Raw genomic sequence first — 18,560 nt, 5'->3', positions numbered from 1 at the left:
GACTGGAAGGATCCACAAAGGCACACTTCCTGGAGAGAGATACTTTCCAGGAGGGCAGGTTGCTCCAAAAACAGAGATTGTGACAGAAAAAAGATATGCAGAGAAAAAGAAGTTAAAGTGAACTCCAAATATTATCACTCCCAGTAGCCACCTCAGTGAGTAACAAAAAAGGGTTAATGTGGAATTTAAATACGGCACTTTAGCTGTTTAGAATTAACTACAACTGCCAGAGTAGCATCTTCTCAATACTAAACACAGCCTTTTTTTTTTTTTCATAATCACTGAAATATATTTCCATTTGGGTTCTTCATTTTGGTATTTTTTATGTGTATCTACTGACCCTTAAAACATTTTATGATTAGTTTTAATAAGTTTTTAAAGAAACAGTCATCATGGCTATTAAAATAATGAATCCCTACCTCACACTCATGCCACAAGAAATCCAAAAAAGGTAAATCATTTAGGAAGAACACACAGTTGGATATTTTTGTGATTTCTCAGGGGGAAATGACTTCTTAGCACAAAAGCTAACATAAAAAAATAACTAAAGGGAAAGATTAATAGCTTTAACTATAAAATATATGGACTTTGATACATTTTTTTAAAAAAGAAAGAAAGAGTGGGAGAAAAAGAAAGAGACCTCACCATAAAGAAATTAAAAGGCAAATGACTGGGGAATAAATATCTACAACAAATAGTATGATAAAAGATTTCATACACTTCATATACTAAAGGTTATCATAAATCATCAAACATAAGTGGCAAAGAACATGAACAGAAAATGTTTAAATAAGTAACTAGATAATAAGCAATAAGATAAATTTTCATGTATATGTAATAGTTTTTTAAAAAACTTAATACTCAATTAAAGAAGGTATGAAGGGGGACCACTACTCGTGGGCATTTAAAATAGCAAAGGCTTTATGGAAGAAAAGCTTTAAAATTCAAAGCTTTAAGATTCAAAGCTTTAAAAATGTTTCTACTTTTAACCCAACTTGCTTTTCAAAACTTATTCAAAAAGAACTTATAAATGTGTATAAAGATTATGCTGCAAGAGGATCAACTAGAGTTTATCACAGTGAAAAACTAGAAATAACCAACAAAGTTCAACCACAAGAGATATGATAAATAAATTATGGTACATCCAAATAATAGACTACAACTCTTAAAAATCATATTATAGGAAAACAAGTGGATTCATAATAAAAATTCATTCACATTAAAAAATTAAAAAGTCGACTGTACAGCATGATCCTACGTGAAATAAAATTTTAAATAGAATTTTCAGAAAATTCATTACATGACAAAATGGTGCCAATGATCATCTCGTACAATTTGTATTTTTTCATGTGCTTTCCCTTTTTCAAAAAACTTAATACACATTCCTATTGTTGTCAGGAAAAAAACAAGCTTTTCAAAAAATATCTGCAGAAACCTAGCAATGCCCAAACCACTATTACCAGAGGAATACATATATAAATTAGCACAAAGTACGCAAGTATACACGGGTGTGTGTACAAGGAGACAGGCACTTAAAACAAGCCAGGAGTGTGACAGATACTTAACAATCATTATCCATTAATTTTCAGAGCATCACCCAAATGCTGGTGGCGGTGGCATCAGCATCATGCCAGTCTTGAAATGAAGGAACCAGCGACTTGCCCACGGCAAACAGTAGTAAGTGATAAAGCCAGGATTAGAACACAGATTTCAGCAGCTCAAAAACATCTCTGACTTCAAAAAAGACTGTCTACCACAGTATACTACTTCTGATGGAAGCAATTAGAGAAAAGGCAAAAACACTCCTCCCAGCCCCTGTGGGCAGTTCATAAACCGTCAAACAGTGAAGGTCACGGCACACCTCCAGTTTCCTCCCAAGAGGAGGAGATAAAGGCATTAGGAATCTGTGTGGGTGTCTGAGGAGGGGAATATGGCACTGTAAGGACCTCCGAGTTAGGAAAAACTCAGAGAAGAGTCAGATCCTTTGTGGAGAGGCCATTTCCACCAGGGGTGATATCAGCGCAGGGTGGACCATGCCAGTACACATCACTTGGCTTCAGGAGCCACAAAGATTTACGTGGAGAGGTTCCAGGCGGCTAGTTTAGTCACACAGGGTTGGTACCAGCCCAGCTGCTGGCACCAGGAAGGGGATCAGAAATAAAATATGGTTTGCAGCTGTTGCCTTCCTCCTTTCAAATCTGTACTTCCCCAGTGAGGGGCTTTGGGGTGAGGGAATACAGGATAGTGATGGATTGCCCTGACTCCTGTCGAGATGGTTCTGGCCTGGGAGAGGAAACCAGAGTGAACAAGCAAACAACTTACAGTGGGCATTCCATTAGAAGGTCACGACTACGGGGGAAGGGTATATAAGGAACTCAGAAAATACTGTCGCTCAGCAACAGAGACCACCATCAAGGGACACAATTAATTCAGTGCCTACCCGCAAAATGCAGAGCAGCTGGAGAAAGTTAAAACAGCGAGGGGCTCGGCTCTGTGCTAGTGATATAAGGGGCTCCCCTGACAGAGGACCTGTCTTAGACCCTCAGTGGCAGACCTGCATGATAGAAGGTCCAGAGGCAATAAGGCTCCCCCTTCCTCTCCAAATCTCGAATCTCAGTCCACTCCACACGTCTCCAACTACAGACACCAGCATCCTTATCTCCAGGAGAAGCAATTAGGCTAGGCAGGATGCAGTGAAGACCCGTCTCTCTCGTGCAGACACACGCAGACTGTGGGTGTGAGTATGCCAGCTACCTAGCAACTTCTCTCTCGAGGCAGTCCTCATCAGGTTGGTTTTGTTTTGAGGATGTGTCGCGCTCACATGACTTACAGGCAGGAGAAGGTATGTATTCTACCAAGGAAAGTCAGGATCTACTAATAAGCCCTGCCGCTCCTCTTTCAAGCACATCTCAACCATTACTGTGGGTTCGGTCCTGGCAGCTGGCTGTTATCAATCCTGCTCAGCCTCGGGCTCTTCTCACAGGTGTGGATATTGGCTGATTCTGACATCACCTGTGCCTTACATCAGATTCGGACTTGGGTGGAGGGATGCCAGTGGGCTCAGCGTTGGGCATGCTTTGGCTCTAAGCCCAACTTCAATGTGGCCTAAGCCTGTGATCCAGCTGTGCTCACCAGAGTTCTCTACTGGCTTCCTGCCAAAGTGCTGCCTTGTGTGCTTTGCTGTGTCATCAGTATGCTTTTTTTCTTTTAGGAGCACGGCAGAAAGGGATGGCTGCTCCAAAGCAAAATGGTGCTAAAGACCCTGTTCATTAGCCATTTCTCTCCCTAAAACAACTGGCAATCCATGTTGATTTAATTCATGATTCTGAGATGCTCTGAATGCCCTCTATGATGCTTTTACAGTCGAGGGGAGAAGAGGCTCAGCTCCCAAGCCATCTAACCCTCAATGCTCTGGTTGTGGTTGCAGGGAAGGTTAAAGGCAAGTTTATAACTCAGAAGGTTTCCACAAGGGTTTCCGGGAAAGAAACAAGATTCTTTACAAGTCATGGGAAATGCCCTACCGTTCCTTATGGGGTTCTGAAAAACTTATCAAGATAAACTGCAAAAGATTTCAATGAAAGAGGAAGACTGTAGATGTTTACAGCTCCCATTTATTGAGATCATTTGTGCAACAGTCCCCCTTTCTATATTACTTCCTTTAACCTCACAAAAACTCAGCACTCTAGGTGAGCAAGCTGAGCTTTAGAGATGGAAGGTAAAGTAACTTATCGAAGGTCAAACTAAGTGGCAAAGCCAGAATTCCAAACCCAGGTCCCAGGTCTTTCTTTTCGAAGGATATGTTCTTAGCCACTGAGAACACTGCCACGTAACAGGCTTATTACAGACATCCTCTCTATTGGGGTCAGCAAACTATGGCAGGTACTAAATGCAGTTTTCTGCTCCCCCCGGCACCTCTTTTTTGGCCTGAGAGCTAAGAGTGAATTTTCTATTTTCAAATGGTTGAAAAAAAAAATTAAGAGTAATAATACTTCATGAAACGTGAAAAGTATATGAAACTGAAATTTCACAATCCATAAATAAAGCTTTACAGAAACACACCATGCTCATTTATTTACATATTGCCTACTGATTTCAGGATACAAGCACAGAGATGAGTGGTTCGACTAGCAAAGGCTAAGATATTGACTACCTGGGCCCTTTACTAAAAAGTTTGCCAACCCCTGCTCTGTATCATGAACTCTAAAAGCTAATGGAAAGTTGGAGGACTCAAGGGCCAGGAATTAGGGAATTGTGAAGAGGGTTAAGGAGTTGGGATAACCTAGAATGTATCAAATATCCCTACATTCCAGCTACTACATTTCTTTACATACATTACCTCACTTAATCTTCATTAGAGCTCTGTAAAGAATTACCATTCCCATTTTTCACATGAAGAAACTGAGGTTTCAGAAGGTTAAGGATGTCTCTCCAAGTCACGAGTTTCTGTCATTTCTCACATAGGCAATATTGCATCAAGAATTCTAGGCCAGTCTTTCCGACTCCAACACCCAAGCACTTTCTCTTATAACAATATAAAATACAGTATGAAGTACCCTTGAACCACATGGGTTTGAACCAGGTGAGTCCACTTCTTTTCAATAGCTAATACTATAGAACTACATGATCCATACAGGTTGAATCCACAAATGTGGAACCGTGAATACAGACAAACTGCAGGTACAGAGGGCCAACTGTAAGTTATACGCGGATTTTGGACCGCGCAAAGGGTCGATGCCCGCTAACCCCCATGTTGTTCAAGGCTCAACTGCATAATGCTCTGAATATTAGGACAAGATGTACACAGATACAGAGGAAAATATGATGGAAGGACCTATAAACATATCAAACTAGTTCTCTCACAATATATACTGATCTGAAGGCCATGTGGTATGATTAAGTGTGTTTAATATCAATATTTACATTTTATAAATTATGATTTCATTGACTTATTTAATTTAGGATTTCAAATAGTCTATCTAAGTAGTGAATTAATCACTTTTAACGTACTTCTTAAATTATGCCAATGAACTTCCTTCACAATTTAATGGTATGTTCAGATTGGGGGGTCTAGAGAAATCTGTTACTTATGCCTTTAAAACACATACTGTCCCTTACCCAAATAATTTTGTGTGTGCATGTGCTATTCTGTGTGTGATGTCTTTTAACCATATATTCTAAATGGTTGCACTTATTTATACACACACAGGTTATTTCATGCTGCTGACATATGTGTTGTAAATTTACCTGCTCTATTCACTGAATTTAAAAATAAACCTAAAAATTAAAATGACTGTATATTGTTATAACATGTATAAGGATCTGCACACTGAAAATTACAAAATGTTGATGAAAGAAATCAAAGAGGATCTACTATCATGTTTATGGATTGAAAAACTCAACATAGTTAAGTTATCAATTCTCCCCCAATTGATCTATAAATTCAATGCAGTGCCTATCAAAATCCCAGCTAAGTTTTTTGTAGATACAGACAACCTTGTTCTAAAGTGTTCATGGAAAGGCAAAGGACCTAAATTAGCTAAAACAATTTCGAAAAAGAAGAAAAAAGTAAAGAGAATCATTCAACTTGATGTTAACGCTTACTATATAGCTAAAGTGATCAGGACAGTGTGATTATCAGTGGAAGGACCAACACAAATCAATAGAACAGAATAGAAATAGAAATAGATTCATAGCAATGTATTCAAATGAATTTTGACAAGGATACAGAAAAAATCCAGTGGAGGAAGGATAGCCCTTTCAAAAAACAGTGCTGGGGCAACTGGACATCCATAGGCCAAAAATGAACCTTGACCTAAAAACCTCACATCTTATACAAAACAAACTCAAGTGGGGACTTCCCTGGTGGTCCAGTGGTTAACAATCCACCTCCCAATGCAGAGGACGTGGGTGCAACCCCTGATCAAGGAACTAAGATCCCACATGCCGCGGGGCAACTAAGCCCGCACACCGCAACTACTGAGCCAGCCCCCTCTGGAGCCCAAGTGCCACAACTAGAGAGAAGCCCGCACGCCACAAGAAAGATCCTGTGTGCTGTAATTAAGATGCGATGCAGCCAAAAAAAAAAAAATTAAAATTAAACAAAACAAACTCAAATGGACCATGGACCTAAATGTAAAATGTAAAACTGTAGAACATTTAGAACTAAACACAGGAGAAAATCTTCGGAGCCTAGAGTTAGACCTCTCAGACGTAACATTTAAAGCAAGATCCATAAAAGTAAAAAATGATAAAACGCCCATCTTCAAAATTAAGAACCTGTATTCTGTAAGACCTTGTCAAGAGGATAAAAAGACAAGTTACAGACTATGAGAATATATTCACAAATCACATTTAACCTAGGATATATAAAGAACTCTTAAAACTCAAGAGTAAGAAAAAAAATCTAATTAGAAAGTTGGTCAAATAAAACATGAACAGACATTTCACTGAAGAGGATATACAGATGGCAAATAAGCACAGGAAAAGATGTTCAAAATCATTAGCCATCAGGGAAATGCAAATTAAAACCGCAATAAGATATCATAAAACATCTATCAGAAAGGCTAAAATAAAAAACAATGATAACACCAAATTTCCAAAATTCATCCATGCCTGTAGCATGGAGCAGTATACTTCATTTCTTTTTATGACCAAATAATATTGCACCTTATGGATATACCACATTTTGTTCATCCATTCATCAGCTGATGAACATGTGGGTTTTTTCCACATTTTTGCTAAATGCAGCTATACACTTTCAGGTACAAGTTTTTCTGTGGACATGTGCTTTGAATTCTCTTGGGCACATGTACCGAGGAGTAGAACTACTAGGTCATATGGTATCTCTATGTTTAATAATTGAGGAAGTGCCAGACTCTTCTCTAAGGGGGCTGCACCATTTTACATTCCTAGCAGCAGTATATGAGGGCTCCAGTTTCCCGACATCCTCACCCATACTTGTTACTCTGACATTTTGATTCTCTGAATTATTTTTCCAACTTCCTGTGAATCTATCATTATTTCAAAGTACATAGTTAAAAATATGATTCTGTTTATCTTTGTTAAAAGACAAACAATCATAGCAAAGAGTAATAATAATGTTTCCATTTCCTAAAGTTACGCATTTAAAAAAATTTTTTTATGTCTTACCACACTTCCTATAACTTCCAAAACAATGTTAAAGGGTATCTTGTTCTGATCCCAATTTTTATAGATTTCTCTCTAGCACTTCTCTGTTGAGTAGCATGCTGATGATAGGTTTAAAACATTCTACCCTGTTGAGGAAGTACACTTTTATTCCAGCATTTTATGGAAATTTTTATAATGAGTACCTGAATTTTATCAAACACCTTAGTGGCTTTATCACTTATCAAATGATCACATGATGCCATCTTTTCCAGCTTTATTTAGATATAACTGACATAGAACATTATGTAAGTTTAAGGTGTGCAATATGATTTGATATATGTATATATTGAGAAATGATTACCACAGTAAGGTTAACACATCCTTCACCTCACAAAATTACCTTTTTGTAGTTGCTATGATGAGGACATTTAAGATTTACACTCTTAGCAAGAATATTAAAAGCAACAAATAATATACAAGGGAATTACCATAAGGCTATCCATTGATTTTTTTCAGCAGAAAAAATCTGCAGGCCAGAAGGGAGTGGCAGGACATACTTAAAGTGATGAAAGAGAAAAATCTACAACGAAGAATACTCTACCCAGCAGGGCTCTCATTCACATTTGATGGAGAAATCAAAAGCTTTATGGACAAGCAAAAGCTAAAAGAATTCAGCACCACCAAACCAGCTTTAAAACAAATGCTAAAGGAACTTCTCTAGGTAGAAAAGGCCACAATTAGAAATAAGAAAGTTGTGAAATGGAAAAGATCACTGGAAAAGGCAAACATACAATAAAGGTAGGAAATCATCTACACACAAAGCTAGTAGGGAGGACAAAAACAGTAAAATCATCTGTATCCACAATAAGCAGTTAAGGGATACACAAAAGAATTAGATGTAAAATATAATATCAAAAACAGTAATCGTGAGGGGAGGAGAGTACAAATGCAGGGTATCTAAAATGCATTTGAAATTAAGAGATGAGCAACTTAAAACAAGCAGGTATATACATACACTGCTACACAAAAACCTCACGGTAACTGCAAGACAAAAATCTATGATAGATATACACATAAAAAAGAAAAAGGAAGCCAAACCTAACACTAAAGATAGTCATCAAATCACAAGAGAAGAGAACCAAAGAAGGGGAAAAGAAGACCTACAAAAACAAACCCAAAACAATTAACAAAATGGCAATAGGAATATACATATTGGTAATTACCTGAAATGCAAACAGACTAAATGCTCCAGCCAAAAGACACCGACTGGCTGAATGGATAACAAAACAGGACCTGTATATCCTGCCTACAAGAGACTCACTTCAGATCTAGAGACACATACAGACTGAAAATGAGGGGATGGAAAGAGGTATTCTAAGCAAATGGAAATCAAAAGAAAGCTGGAGTAGCAACACTTAGACAAAACAGACTTTAAAATAAAGACTCTTACAAGAGACAAAGAAGGACATTACATAATAATCAAAGGATCAAATCAAGAAGAAAATACAATTGTAAATATATATGCACCCAACATAAGAGCACCTCAGTATAAAAGGCAAATGTTAACACATATAAAAGGAGAAATTGACAATAACACAATAATACTGGGGGACTTTAACACCCCACTTATATCAATGGACAGATCATCCAGACAGAAAATCAATAAGGAGACACAGGCATGAAATGACACACTAGACCAAATGGACTTAATTGATATTTACAGAGCACTCCATCCAAAAGCAGTAGAACATACATTCTTTTCAACTGCACATGGAACATTCTCCAGGATAGATCACATGCTGGGCCACAAAGTGAACCTCAGTAAATTTAAGAAAATGGAAATTATATCAAGCATCTTTTCCGACCACAACACTATGAGGCTAGAAATTAACTGTAAGGAAAAAACTGCAAAAAATACAAACATGTGGAAGCTGAATAATATGCTACTAAACAACCAATGGATCACTGAAGAAATCAAAGAGGAAATTAAAAAATACCAAGAGACAAATGAAAATGAAAACACAACACTCCAAAAAAGTTATTAAAAAATTTTTTAATAAAAAAAATTTACTCCCTTAGCAACTTGCAAGTATGTAATACAGTATTGTTAACTATAGTCACCATGCTGTACATTAGTTCCTCAAAAGGTATTCCTCTTAAAACTGCAAGTTGGTGTGCTTTGACCGACATTTACTCATTTCCCCACCCCAGCAACCACGAATCTACTGTTTTTGTGACTTTGGCTTTTGAAAATTCCACGTATAAGTCAGATCATACAGTATTTGTCTTTCTCTGATTTATTTCACTTAGCATAATGCCCTGAAGTTTCTTTTTATTTATTTATTAATTAACATCTTTATTGGAGTATAATTGCTTTACAGTGGTGTGTTAGTTTCTGCTTTATGACAAAGTGAATCAGTTATACCTATACATATGTCCCCATATCTCTTCCCGACCTCAAATTTCATCCATGTTGCTGCAAATGGCAGGAATTTCTCTTTTATGGTTGAATAATATTCCACCATATTTACCTACCACGTTTTCTTTATCTATTCATCTGCTGGTGGATAGTTAGATTGTTTCCATATCTTGGTTATTGTAAATAATGGTTCAAAGAACAGAGGAGTACAGATATCTCTTTGAGCTTGTGATTTCAATTCCTTCAGATATATATCCAAAAGTGGGATTGCTGGATCATACGGCAGTTCTAGTTTTAAATTTTTGAGGATCCTCCACACTGTTCACCACAGTAGCTGTACCAATTTACATTTCTACCAACAGTGCACAAGGACTCTCTTCTCTCCACATCCTTGCTAACCCTTGTTATTCCTTGTCTTTTTTTTATAACAGGGGTGAGGTGATAGCTCCTTGTGGCTTTGATCTGTATTTCCCTGATGTTAGTGATGTCGAGTACCTTTCCATGTACCTCATGGCTATCTGAATATCCTCTTTGGAAAAATGTCTACTCATGTCCTTTGCCCATTTTAATTGGATTATTTGGGGGTATTTTTGTTGTTGTTTTTTGCTATGGAGTTACAAAGAATTGCTTATATATTTTGGGTATAAACCCCTTACCAGATACATGGTTTGCAAATATTTTCTCCTTTCTGTAGGTTACCTTTTTCTTTTGTTGTTTCTTTTGATGTGTACAAGTTTTTTAGTTTGATGTAGTTCAACTTGTTTGTGTTTGCAAATGGCAGGAATTTCTTTGCTTTTGTTGCTTGTGCTTTTGACGTCATATCCAAAAAATCATTGCCTAGAACCCTGTCAAGGAGTTTACCACCTATGTTTTCTTCTAGGATTTTTACAGTTTTATGGCTTACACTTAAGTCCTTAATCCATTTTGACTGAATTGTTGTGAATGATGTAAGATAGAGGACCAGTTTCATTGAATCTATAGATGGCTTTGAATAGTATGGACATTTTAATAATTTTAATTCTTCCAATCCAAGAACACAGGATATCTGTTCATTTACTTCTTTGATTTCTTTCATCACTGTTTTAACGTTTTCATCATATACATCTTTCACTTCCTTGGCTTAACTTATTCCTAAGTATTTTACTGTTTTTGATGCTACTGTGAATGAGACTGTTTTCTATATTTCTTTTCTAGATAGTTCAGGGCATATGATGTCACCTTATTTGACCTGCTCTGATTTATTAGATGTATTAATTCATAATATTGCATTATTCCTGAATTTACTTTTAAAATAGGGCAAACTATGATCAAATAAACTCTATCAAAATCAACTTAAAAATAAAATGTACACTAAATAAGACCACTGAGCAAAAAACTGAAATGAGCAGTGTACTCACTTTTATAGTGACAAAAAATAAAAGTAATGAAAAACAAAATGTGAATGTCTAACATGTATATGAAAGCTGTCAGTGCTGCCTACCTCCTGACCCTGACCTTCCTTCAAAGAGATGTAATTTTTAAAAAATGAAAAGGAAGAAAGGAAGGGAGGAAAGGAAGAAGGAAGGAAATTTGCATTACTTTCTTACTTTGCCTTAAACACTTCTGTAAAAGAAGAGTTTTCATTTGACCAAACCTGCAAGACCTTGCAATAACCATAGCATCTGTGTTTTACCTCTAATTATCCTACTAGCCATGGACAGATTCTTCCCAGGCCCTAAATTATATGTGGAGAACAAATTTCTCTTTTCTGGAACTTGCTATTCAATGTCTCTTTTTAATTACATGCAGACTGCTGTGTGCTATGTATTTTCCTAAATTTACTGACCTTTATGCACAACACTGAAACTGACTCTGTGTGAAGTTTGATGGTATTAATAGAAAACAATATGAATTTGAAAGATAAATTTCATATATGAAGGACTAGAGAAAAACTCAAACCCACACAACCATGGAAAATGATACCAGTATCATTGGAGATGCTGAAAACGACTTAATCTTTGTGAGGTATTAGAACTCATCAGAATAATAAATGAAAAGCCGGGACTTCTTGGTGGCGCAATGGTTAAGAATCCGCCTGCCAGTGCAGGGGACACGGGTTCAAGCCCTGGTCAGGGAAGATTCCACATGCCACGGAGCAACTAAGCCTGTGCGCCACAACTACTGAGCCTGCGCTCTAGAGCCTGCACTCTAGAGCCCACGAGCCACAACTACTGAGCCCACATGCCACAACTACCGAGCCCACATGCCACAACTACTGAAGCCCGCGCACCTAGAGCCCGTGCTCTGCAACAAGAGAAGCCACTGCAATGAGAAGCCCGCGCACCGCAACAAAGAGTAGCCCCTGCTCGCTGCAACTAGAGAAAGCCCGCGCACAACAACAAAGACCCAACGCAGCCAAAAATAAATAAATAAATAAATAAATAAATAAATAAAAAATGAAAAGCAGACTTTTCTTCTAAAACAAGCAGATCTAACCATGTACTCATGGTGGGGATGTGGGGGTGAGTAGGATAATGAAAGCAGGTGAGCACATATCAAATGGGGCCACCCTAGGTAAGTCAGCATAGCCCACTGCCTGGGAACACAGGCTTTTAAGTCAGAGAGACCTGAATTCAAGTCCTACCTCCTACAGTTACTAGGCTTATGGTCCCAGCTGAGCCATTGATCTTTCTGGCCTTGATTCTCATTTATAAAAAGAAGATAATAGCAGTAATTCTGCCATTGGGATGCTGACAGATTTGAATAAGACACGCCTGACATATAATTGTTTACTGTTATTAATGTCATTATTAATATTGGGAAATTACCTAGTCATTACCTAGAATACCACCATCAGCACCATTCAAAAACTGATTGATAGTTTAAAACACACTGAAATGAAAAATTCAATTTCTAAATTATTTTTCTTAAAAACAAAGTGATTCACCTATGCTTTCTTTATTTGCAAGGGCCCCAGCATTTTCTGGTATAAAGCTGAGAGCTGTTTGGCTGAAATAACTAATCAGCATTAAACATACACCTTTTTTCCATATAATATCTTTTATTTCTCTTGGCCCCAAATGAAGCAGCTTCCTCCAATGAGGACTGGAGTCAAGAAAAGCATCCATATGCCCAAACATTCTAGTAAACAGCAAAACAACTTTCTTTTCCAGTTCTCTTTAGCTGTGGGAATAGACACCTCCTTAAACCACCCTGTCACTGACCTTCCAACTTCAGTCCCTAGAAGCAGCTGCAACACAGCTGGTAACACTCCCCTGGGCCTTAAGCAGCACAAGAAAGTTCATCACATGGTAGAGCTTTCTCCAGGGTGAAGAGCAAGAGACAGGAGACCCAGAGTCATAGCAAAGCAAGCGGAAATAATGAAACCTATCAGAGGGATGACTACAAGAGAGTACGTGAGGTCAGGATATGAAAACGGGGAAGGAAGCTACTGGGAGGGCTTCTTAGTGAATTCAAGAACACACCCTCTGCTTGCTCACAGGTTGAATTTCAAAGATCCACCTCTGTCCCTCTAGTAGTCAGGCCAGCAATTCCTGTGAAAACAGATCTGAAGGCCACAGAAAATCCCAAGACCCATCTAAAAGGATACAAATTCAGTACCATAACTACCACATGAATTTGATTTGGCCTGCAGTGGTCAACAACCTTCACTTAGTCCAGTGCACTCTGGAAGATCTTAAGTGAAACATTCTCAGGGGAAAGTGCTAGCAATTGAAAGTAAAGGTACTCCTTCAGGGACTTTATAGCAGTGACTGAGAGCAGAGCCAAGACACAGCTGTCCTGAGGCCTGCAGGCAGCCAAGCTCACTCACCAGCCTCACAGCTCTTACACCTCATGTCTGTCCCACAGCTCAACTCAGGTCACCACCGCCCAGATGCTCCATGTGCAAATGCTAGGGGTCTAGAGATGACAATCAAGGTTAACAGCAAACCCTTTAACAAAAGAGGTGGTGGCAGAGGCAAACGCCCCCTCCATCACGCCCAACTCACCTTCACCAGGAAGAAGGACACACCGTACGTCCGGAGAGACCGGGCGAGTTTGACATACTTGACCTTGGCTTCTATCTCGTTCATCTCTCCACAGTTCTTGTGCTCCTACAAACGTGACAGAGGCAGGGACCAGTTACTGCAGCTCTGACAGCAGGTGGACTTTGTGAGAGGTGTTATTCCACATGGCCTCTATGCCTTTGTGGAGGCATGTCCCTGCTGACCAAGGGTCAGAGCACACAGAAAGTGCTAATGCACAGTTTCTTAACTAGAACGTGAACCCAAATTCCTTATAGATTTCACAGTTATATGCAACAATTCATGCACGTGCAGCATGGCAAGAACAGGGTCCATAATTGTAACCTAATTTTCAAAGGGCTCCACGTTCCGAAAGGTTCAGGACCAACACGTCAAAGGAGAACTAGAAAAATGTTCTTGTCCTGAATTCTAACATCCAGGCAAGATAAAGTTTTCCAAAGAGCAGTATATATAAATGCCTGGATATCTCAGTGTGTGCAAACAATACTGGATTTAAAAAAAAAAATGTTTTTATACACATGAAATTTATCTCTTCCAATTTATATTTACATTTCATTGCCAAAACACTTTGGTATTTTGGATTCACTAGAGTGAGTGTTTCCTGGCAAAGCTGATGACAGGGCTTTTTTTTACTGGTTGCCTACAATAGATAACTTTCTGAATTTTAGAATAAACCTGGATTTTAAAAAGACACCAGTTCCCAAATTCTGAGGTTCAAAAAACAAATCTCAGGATTAAAAAAGGCTTCTTGAAGTGTCTGCCTCAGTGCATTTTAATGGCAAATTGCCTTGTTTCAATGCTTCCAAGATAACGTCTCTGAAATTAAATGTATGCACATTTTTCCCAGAAGGGCTAAGGAACCTTTAGCAAGAAGGTATGGATTAAGATAATAAATCTGCCCAAAGTAGAACTGTCAGCTTCTTTACTCTGGAGTCACAAATCATTTATTATATAAGCAGAGTACATGCATGGGGTATGAAACTATCGTGCAGAGGCCCCTCTTGGACTAATAAATGAGGATAGGCTTTGTGGATGCATGAGGAGAATAATAAAGTGAGGAGAATAATAAAGTTCTGAACATTTCCAGTACCTGAAATATTCTCTTTTCAGCTCCTCTCTGCTTGATATATTCTTTGGGCAGGAATTCCTTTAGACTGAGAGAGAGAGAATAAAAAAAAGGTAAGGCATTTATCATACTCTATGTTGAGGAGGAAAGAAAAGAAACTTTTCATAAAACTCACAGTTAAGTCCCTATCTCTCAGTATTTTATGGTATAATTAATAACAGACAGCCATATCCCACAATGCTCTTCAATAAGATGCAAATATAAAACCAGTCTGATAAAAAGGGTCAAACATATTCAAGAAGAAAGACTGTCCAGGATATACTGTAAAATGACAAAGTAAAGCACCCAAGAGTGTACGGTATGCTAACCTTCGTGATAAAGGGAGGAAAATATCCTCCATTTTGTACTGTTAATAGGTATTTTAAAAAACATTAGAAGGATAAATCTAGTACTAATATAAATGATTCTTAATGGAAAGAAGGAAAAAACAGGGACAAGGGAACAAGAATGGAAATTAAACCTCTTAATTTTCCTTGTACTATAGTCTTCACTTTAGAACCAAATGAAATCACAAATGGGTAAAATGCAACACCTAAAAAATCTAAAGCAAATTGAAACAAATGAACCTAACAGTGTATGGAACCAACAGCCTAACTTTGAAAAACAGTCTTTTGACAATACCCATCCCCAGTGAGATATATCTTAAAGATAAAATGGATCACAGTAGACTTGTTAAATATTGATATCATTATTTCAAAACTAATATCTACTCTTCCCCCTAAATAGATACACACACACTATAAAATTAGTATATTACATTATCTAAGTAGGTAGATATTATATATAATTAGGATAAAGTAAATAAGTAATTGTCAGTTGTTAGAAATCAATATTTGTAGCATGAAATAAAGCAAAAGAATTTAAATGAAAACCCTGCAATCTTTCATCTGAATGCAAATATTGATCTGAATGTCTGATTCATTTTTCTTTTTCTGAAAAAATTTTCTACTTGTGTCCACTGCAGAGGCTAAGGGCAAGGACAACCGGGTGGCAATGAGCACCCCCAGTGTGTCAGCCAGGTGGTCTTCCAACACCATTTCCCACTAAGAGGAATCCAGGATCCTTGGAGAAATGACTGATTCTAGCTTTGGGACAGGAGATGTATAAAATGTTCCTGGGGCTTCTTGTGCCTGAGGATCAAGGAATTTATCAAAATGACATTGGACTGACATCAAAGGATAACCGATGGCCAAACATGGGGTGATTTTTAAAACCTCATACAAAAGAAGAGAGGACAGGGCTTCCCTGGTGGCGCAGTGGTTGAGAGCTCGCCTGCCGATGCAGGGGACACCAGTTCGTGCCCCGGTCCGGGAAGATCCCATATGCTGCAGAGCAGCTGGGCCCGTGAGCCATGGCCGCTGAGCCTGCGTGTCCGGAGCCTGTGCTCCGCAACGGGAGATGCCACAACAGTGAGAGGCCCACATACCGCACCAAAAAAAAAAAAAAAAAAAAGAAGAGTGGACAGAACAATGTGCTCACTGACCAACTTCAACAATAATCACTCATAGCCATTCATGACTCATCTACTCCCTTACCCACATGCCCTCTCATGGATTATTTGAAGCAAACCCCAGACATCATATAATTAATTTCATGTGAGGGGCAATTTGAGCATCAGAAAGAATGAAGACTGCAATTGGTCAAAACACAGGTACGTAAAATTCAATAAAGATTCTTTGAAATAATCATTGATCACCTTAAGAGGTTGCTAGGGCACCAGCTCATACCGAAAATTGATAAAGGAAAAGAAACAAAGCTAATAAATGCAGAAGGAAAAATAGAATTCCAAAATCATCATTTTACAACTCTTAATGAAATAGCCAATAGATCAAAACAAGCATGAGTGGCTGCTAAAACCAATAAGTAACAAGTTAATGGGGGACTTTATAACAGAAGGATCAGTCTGATCCAAACCCAATGATCAATTTTAAATGCGAGTGGGATGACCACACAGCATATGCCTTCTGACTGATGTAACAGTACCATACTTCCATACTATATACTTCCACCTATATTTCCTAGGTGGAAGTATACAGTACCACCTAGGAAGTATTCTTGGCGATAGAGAAAAGATAAGTAAATATATAACTGAGTATGAATTTCATTAAGAGTCTAAATATAAATCTAAGTTTACAAAAAAAGAAAAAAAACCCTAATAGTTTAAAAAGCTAATAGTTTAAAAAAGAGAGAGAGAGAGAGAGAGAGAGGAACATGGTAAGTGACACTACCAAGATCCAATGAGCCAAATCCCATCATTGTAAATATTATACAAATAACCCAGGTTTTTCACAAATAAATGGCTTGCTGGTAGAGGTGCAAAAGATGACACACAGATTAGAATCAGAAGGACACACAACACCAGCAGCCATCAGGAAAACACAAAGAAAAACCGCAACAGCGTACCAGTGCATACCCAGTAGGACACTACAGTAAAAGAGAGACAGGAAGGCGTGTTGGCAAGGCTATGGAGAATTTGGAACCTTCACACACTGCTAGTGGGAATGTAAAATGGAGCAGCTGTTGTGGAAAACAATTTGGTAGTTCCTCAAAAGATTAAACAGCAATTCTACTCCTAGGCATATATCTAGGAAAAGTAAAAACATATGTCCACATAAACATTTGTACGTGAATGTTCATAGTAGTATTATTCATAATAGCCAAAAGGTGGAAACAACTCAAATGTCCATCAACTGACGAGTGGATGAATAAAATGTAGTTTAGCCATACAATGTAACTTTATTTGGCAATAAAAAGGCATTAAGCATGATACATGCAACAATATGGAAACACTGTGCAAAGTGAAAGAAGCCCATCACAAAGGACCACAAACTGTATGATTCTATTTATATGAAGCATCCAGTATAGTCAAATCTATAGAGGCAGATAGGACTAGAGGTTGCAAAGGCTGAGGAAGGGAGAGGGGAACCTGGGGAATGACTGTTAATGGACACAGGGCTTATTGTAGGAGGGAAACAAATGTTCTAAAATTAGATTGTGGTAATGGCTGCACAATCTTGTGAATACACTAAAAAACGCTGAAATATAAATTTTAAATGGGCCAATTGTATGGTAGGCAAACTCCATCTCAATAAAGCTGTTTTTTAAAAAAGATAAACACCAACCACTACAGGCCTTGTTTGGACCCTGATATTAACAAAGTATAAAATGACATTTTTAATACAATGCAGGGGAGAATTTAACACAGACTGGGTATTAGATGTGATTAAAGAATTGCTTCTAATTTTGTTTGGTATTAGGGTGGATTTGCAGTTAGGCGGGGTTTTAATTATTTAAAAAAATTTTTTCATTGTCAGAAAAACATACTGAAGTACTGATAGGCGAAATGGTATGCCGTCTTGGATTTGCTTTCAATACTCCAGCCAAAAAAGGGGGTGGGTCAGGTCCAGGTTCTGGCTACATTATGCCTTGAATCATGATAGCTCTTCAACCTGCAAACTACATCTGCAGACAAAAATTCTGAGTATATTTTCTGGAATGTCAGGGATCTAGGTTTGAGCACCACCAGAACACTCTGGCCTAATCAAGAGACACCCACGTCAGTCTGCAGGAAGGAACCTAAGAAACATCTAGGCAGCAGCCCCTTAGATGTTATGACTACTGTTAAGCAACTTCAGCGAAAAAAGGTCTGGTTGAGAGAAGAATGGAAGGCATCAATGTCACAAAAGAGGAAGCTGAGTCACAGAGAGGTCAAGTGACTTAGCTGAGGTCACAGGACTGGATGGGAGCAGGGAGCCTCTGACCTCCAGTCCAAGAGCAGACGCACGTGAACACAGGGCTGTTTCAGGCTCCCCCAGGAACACCCTTAAAATGATAACCAGGAAGCATCCTGAGGGGGCCACTG

General features: G+C 38.2%; 1 protein-coding gene across 9 annotated transcripts in view; it reads right to left on the bottom strand.

The window, feature by feature from the left end:
• TLN2 (talin 2) overlaps positions 1-18,560 on the bottom strand; it is a 446,949-nt gene that overhangs the window by 159,546 nt on the left and 268,843 nt on the right. For 8 of the 9 annotated variants that reach the window (XM_073801108.1, XM_073801106.1, XM_033851753.2 and 5 more), the window contains 2 exons: positions 14,663-14,726; positions 13,537-13,641 (listed from right to left, as the gene is read on the bottom strand). In XM_073801108.1, the coding sequence (XP_073657209.1) occupies positions 13,537-13,641; positions 14,663-14,726 (169 nt within the window). Of the gene's footprint in view, positions 1-13,358; positions 13,445-13,536; positions 13,642-14,662; positions 14,727-18,560 lie in introns of those variants that run through there. The other variant, XM_073801113.1, reaches the window with a different exon arrangement.

The sequence above is a fragment of the Tursiops truncatus genome, chromosome 2 (assembly GCF_011762595.2).
Source record: "Tursiops truncatus isolate mTurTru1 chromosome 2, mTurTru1.mat.Y, whole genome shotgun sequence".
Taxonomy (NCBI): Eukaryota; Metazoa; Chordata; class Mammalia; order Artiodactyla; family Delphinidae; genus Tursiops; species Tursiops truncatus.
This window is presented reverse-complemented; position numbering and strand designations above follow the sequence as displayed.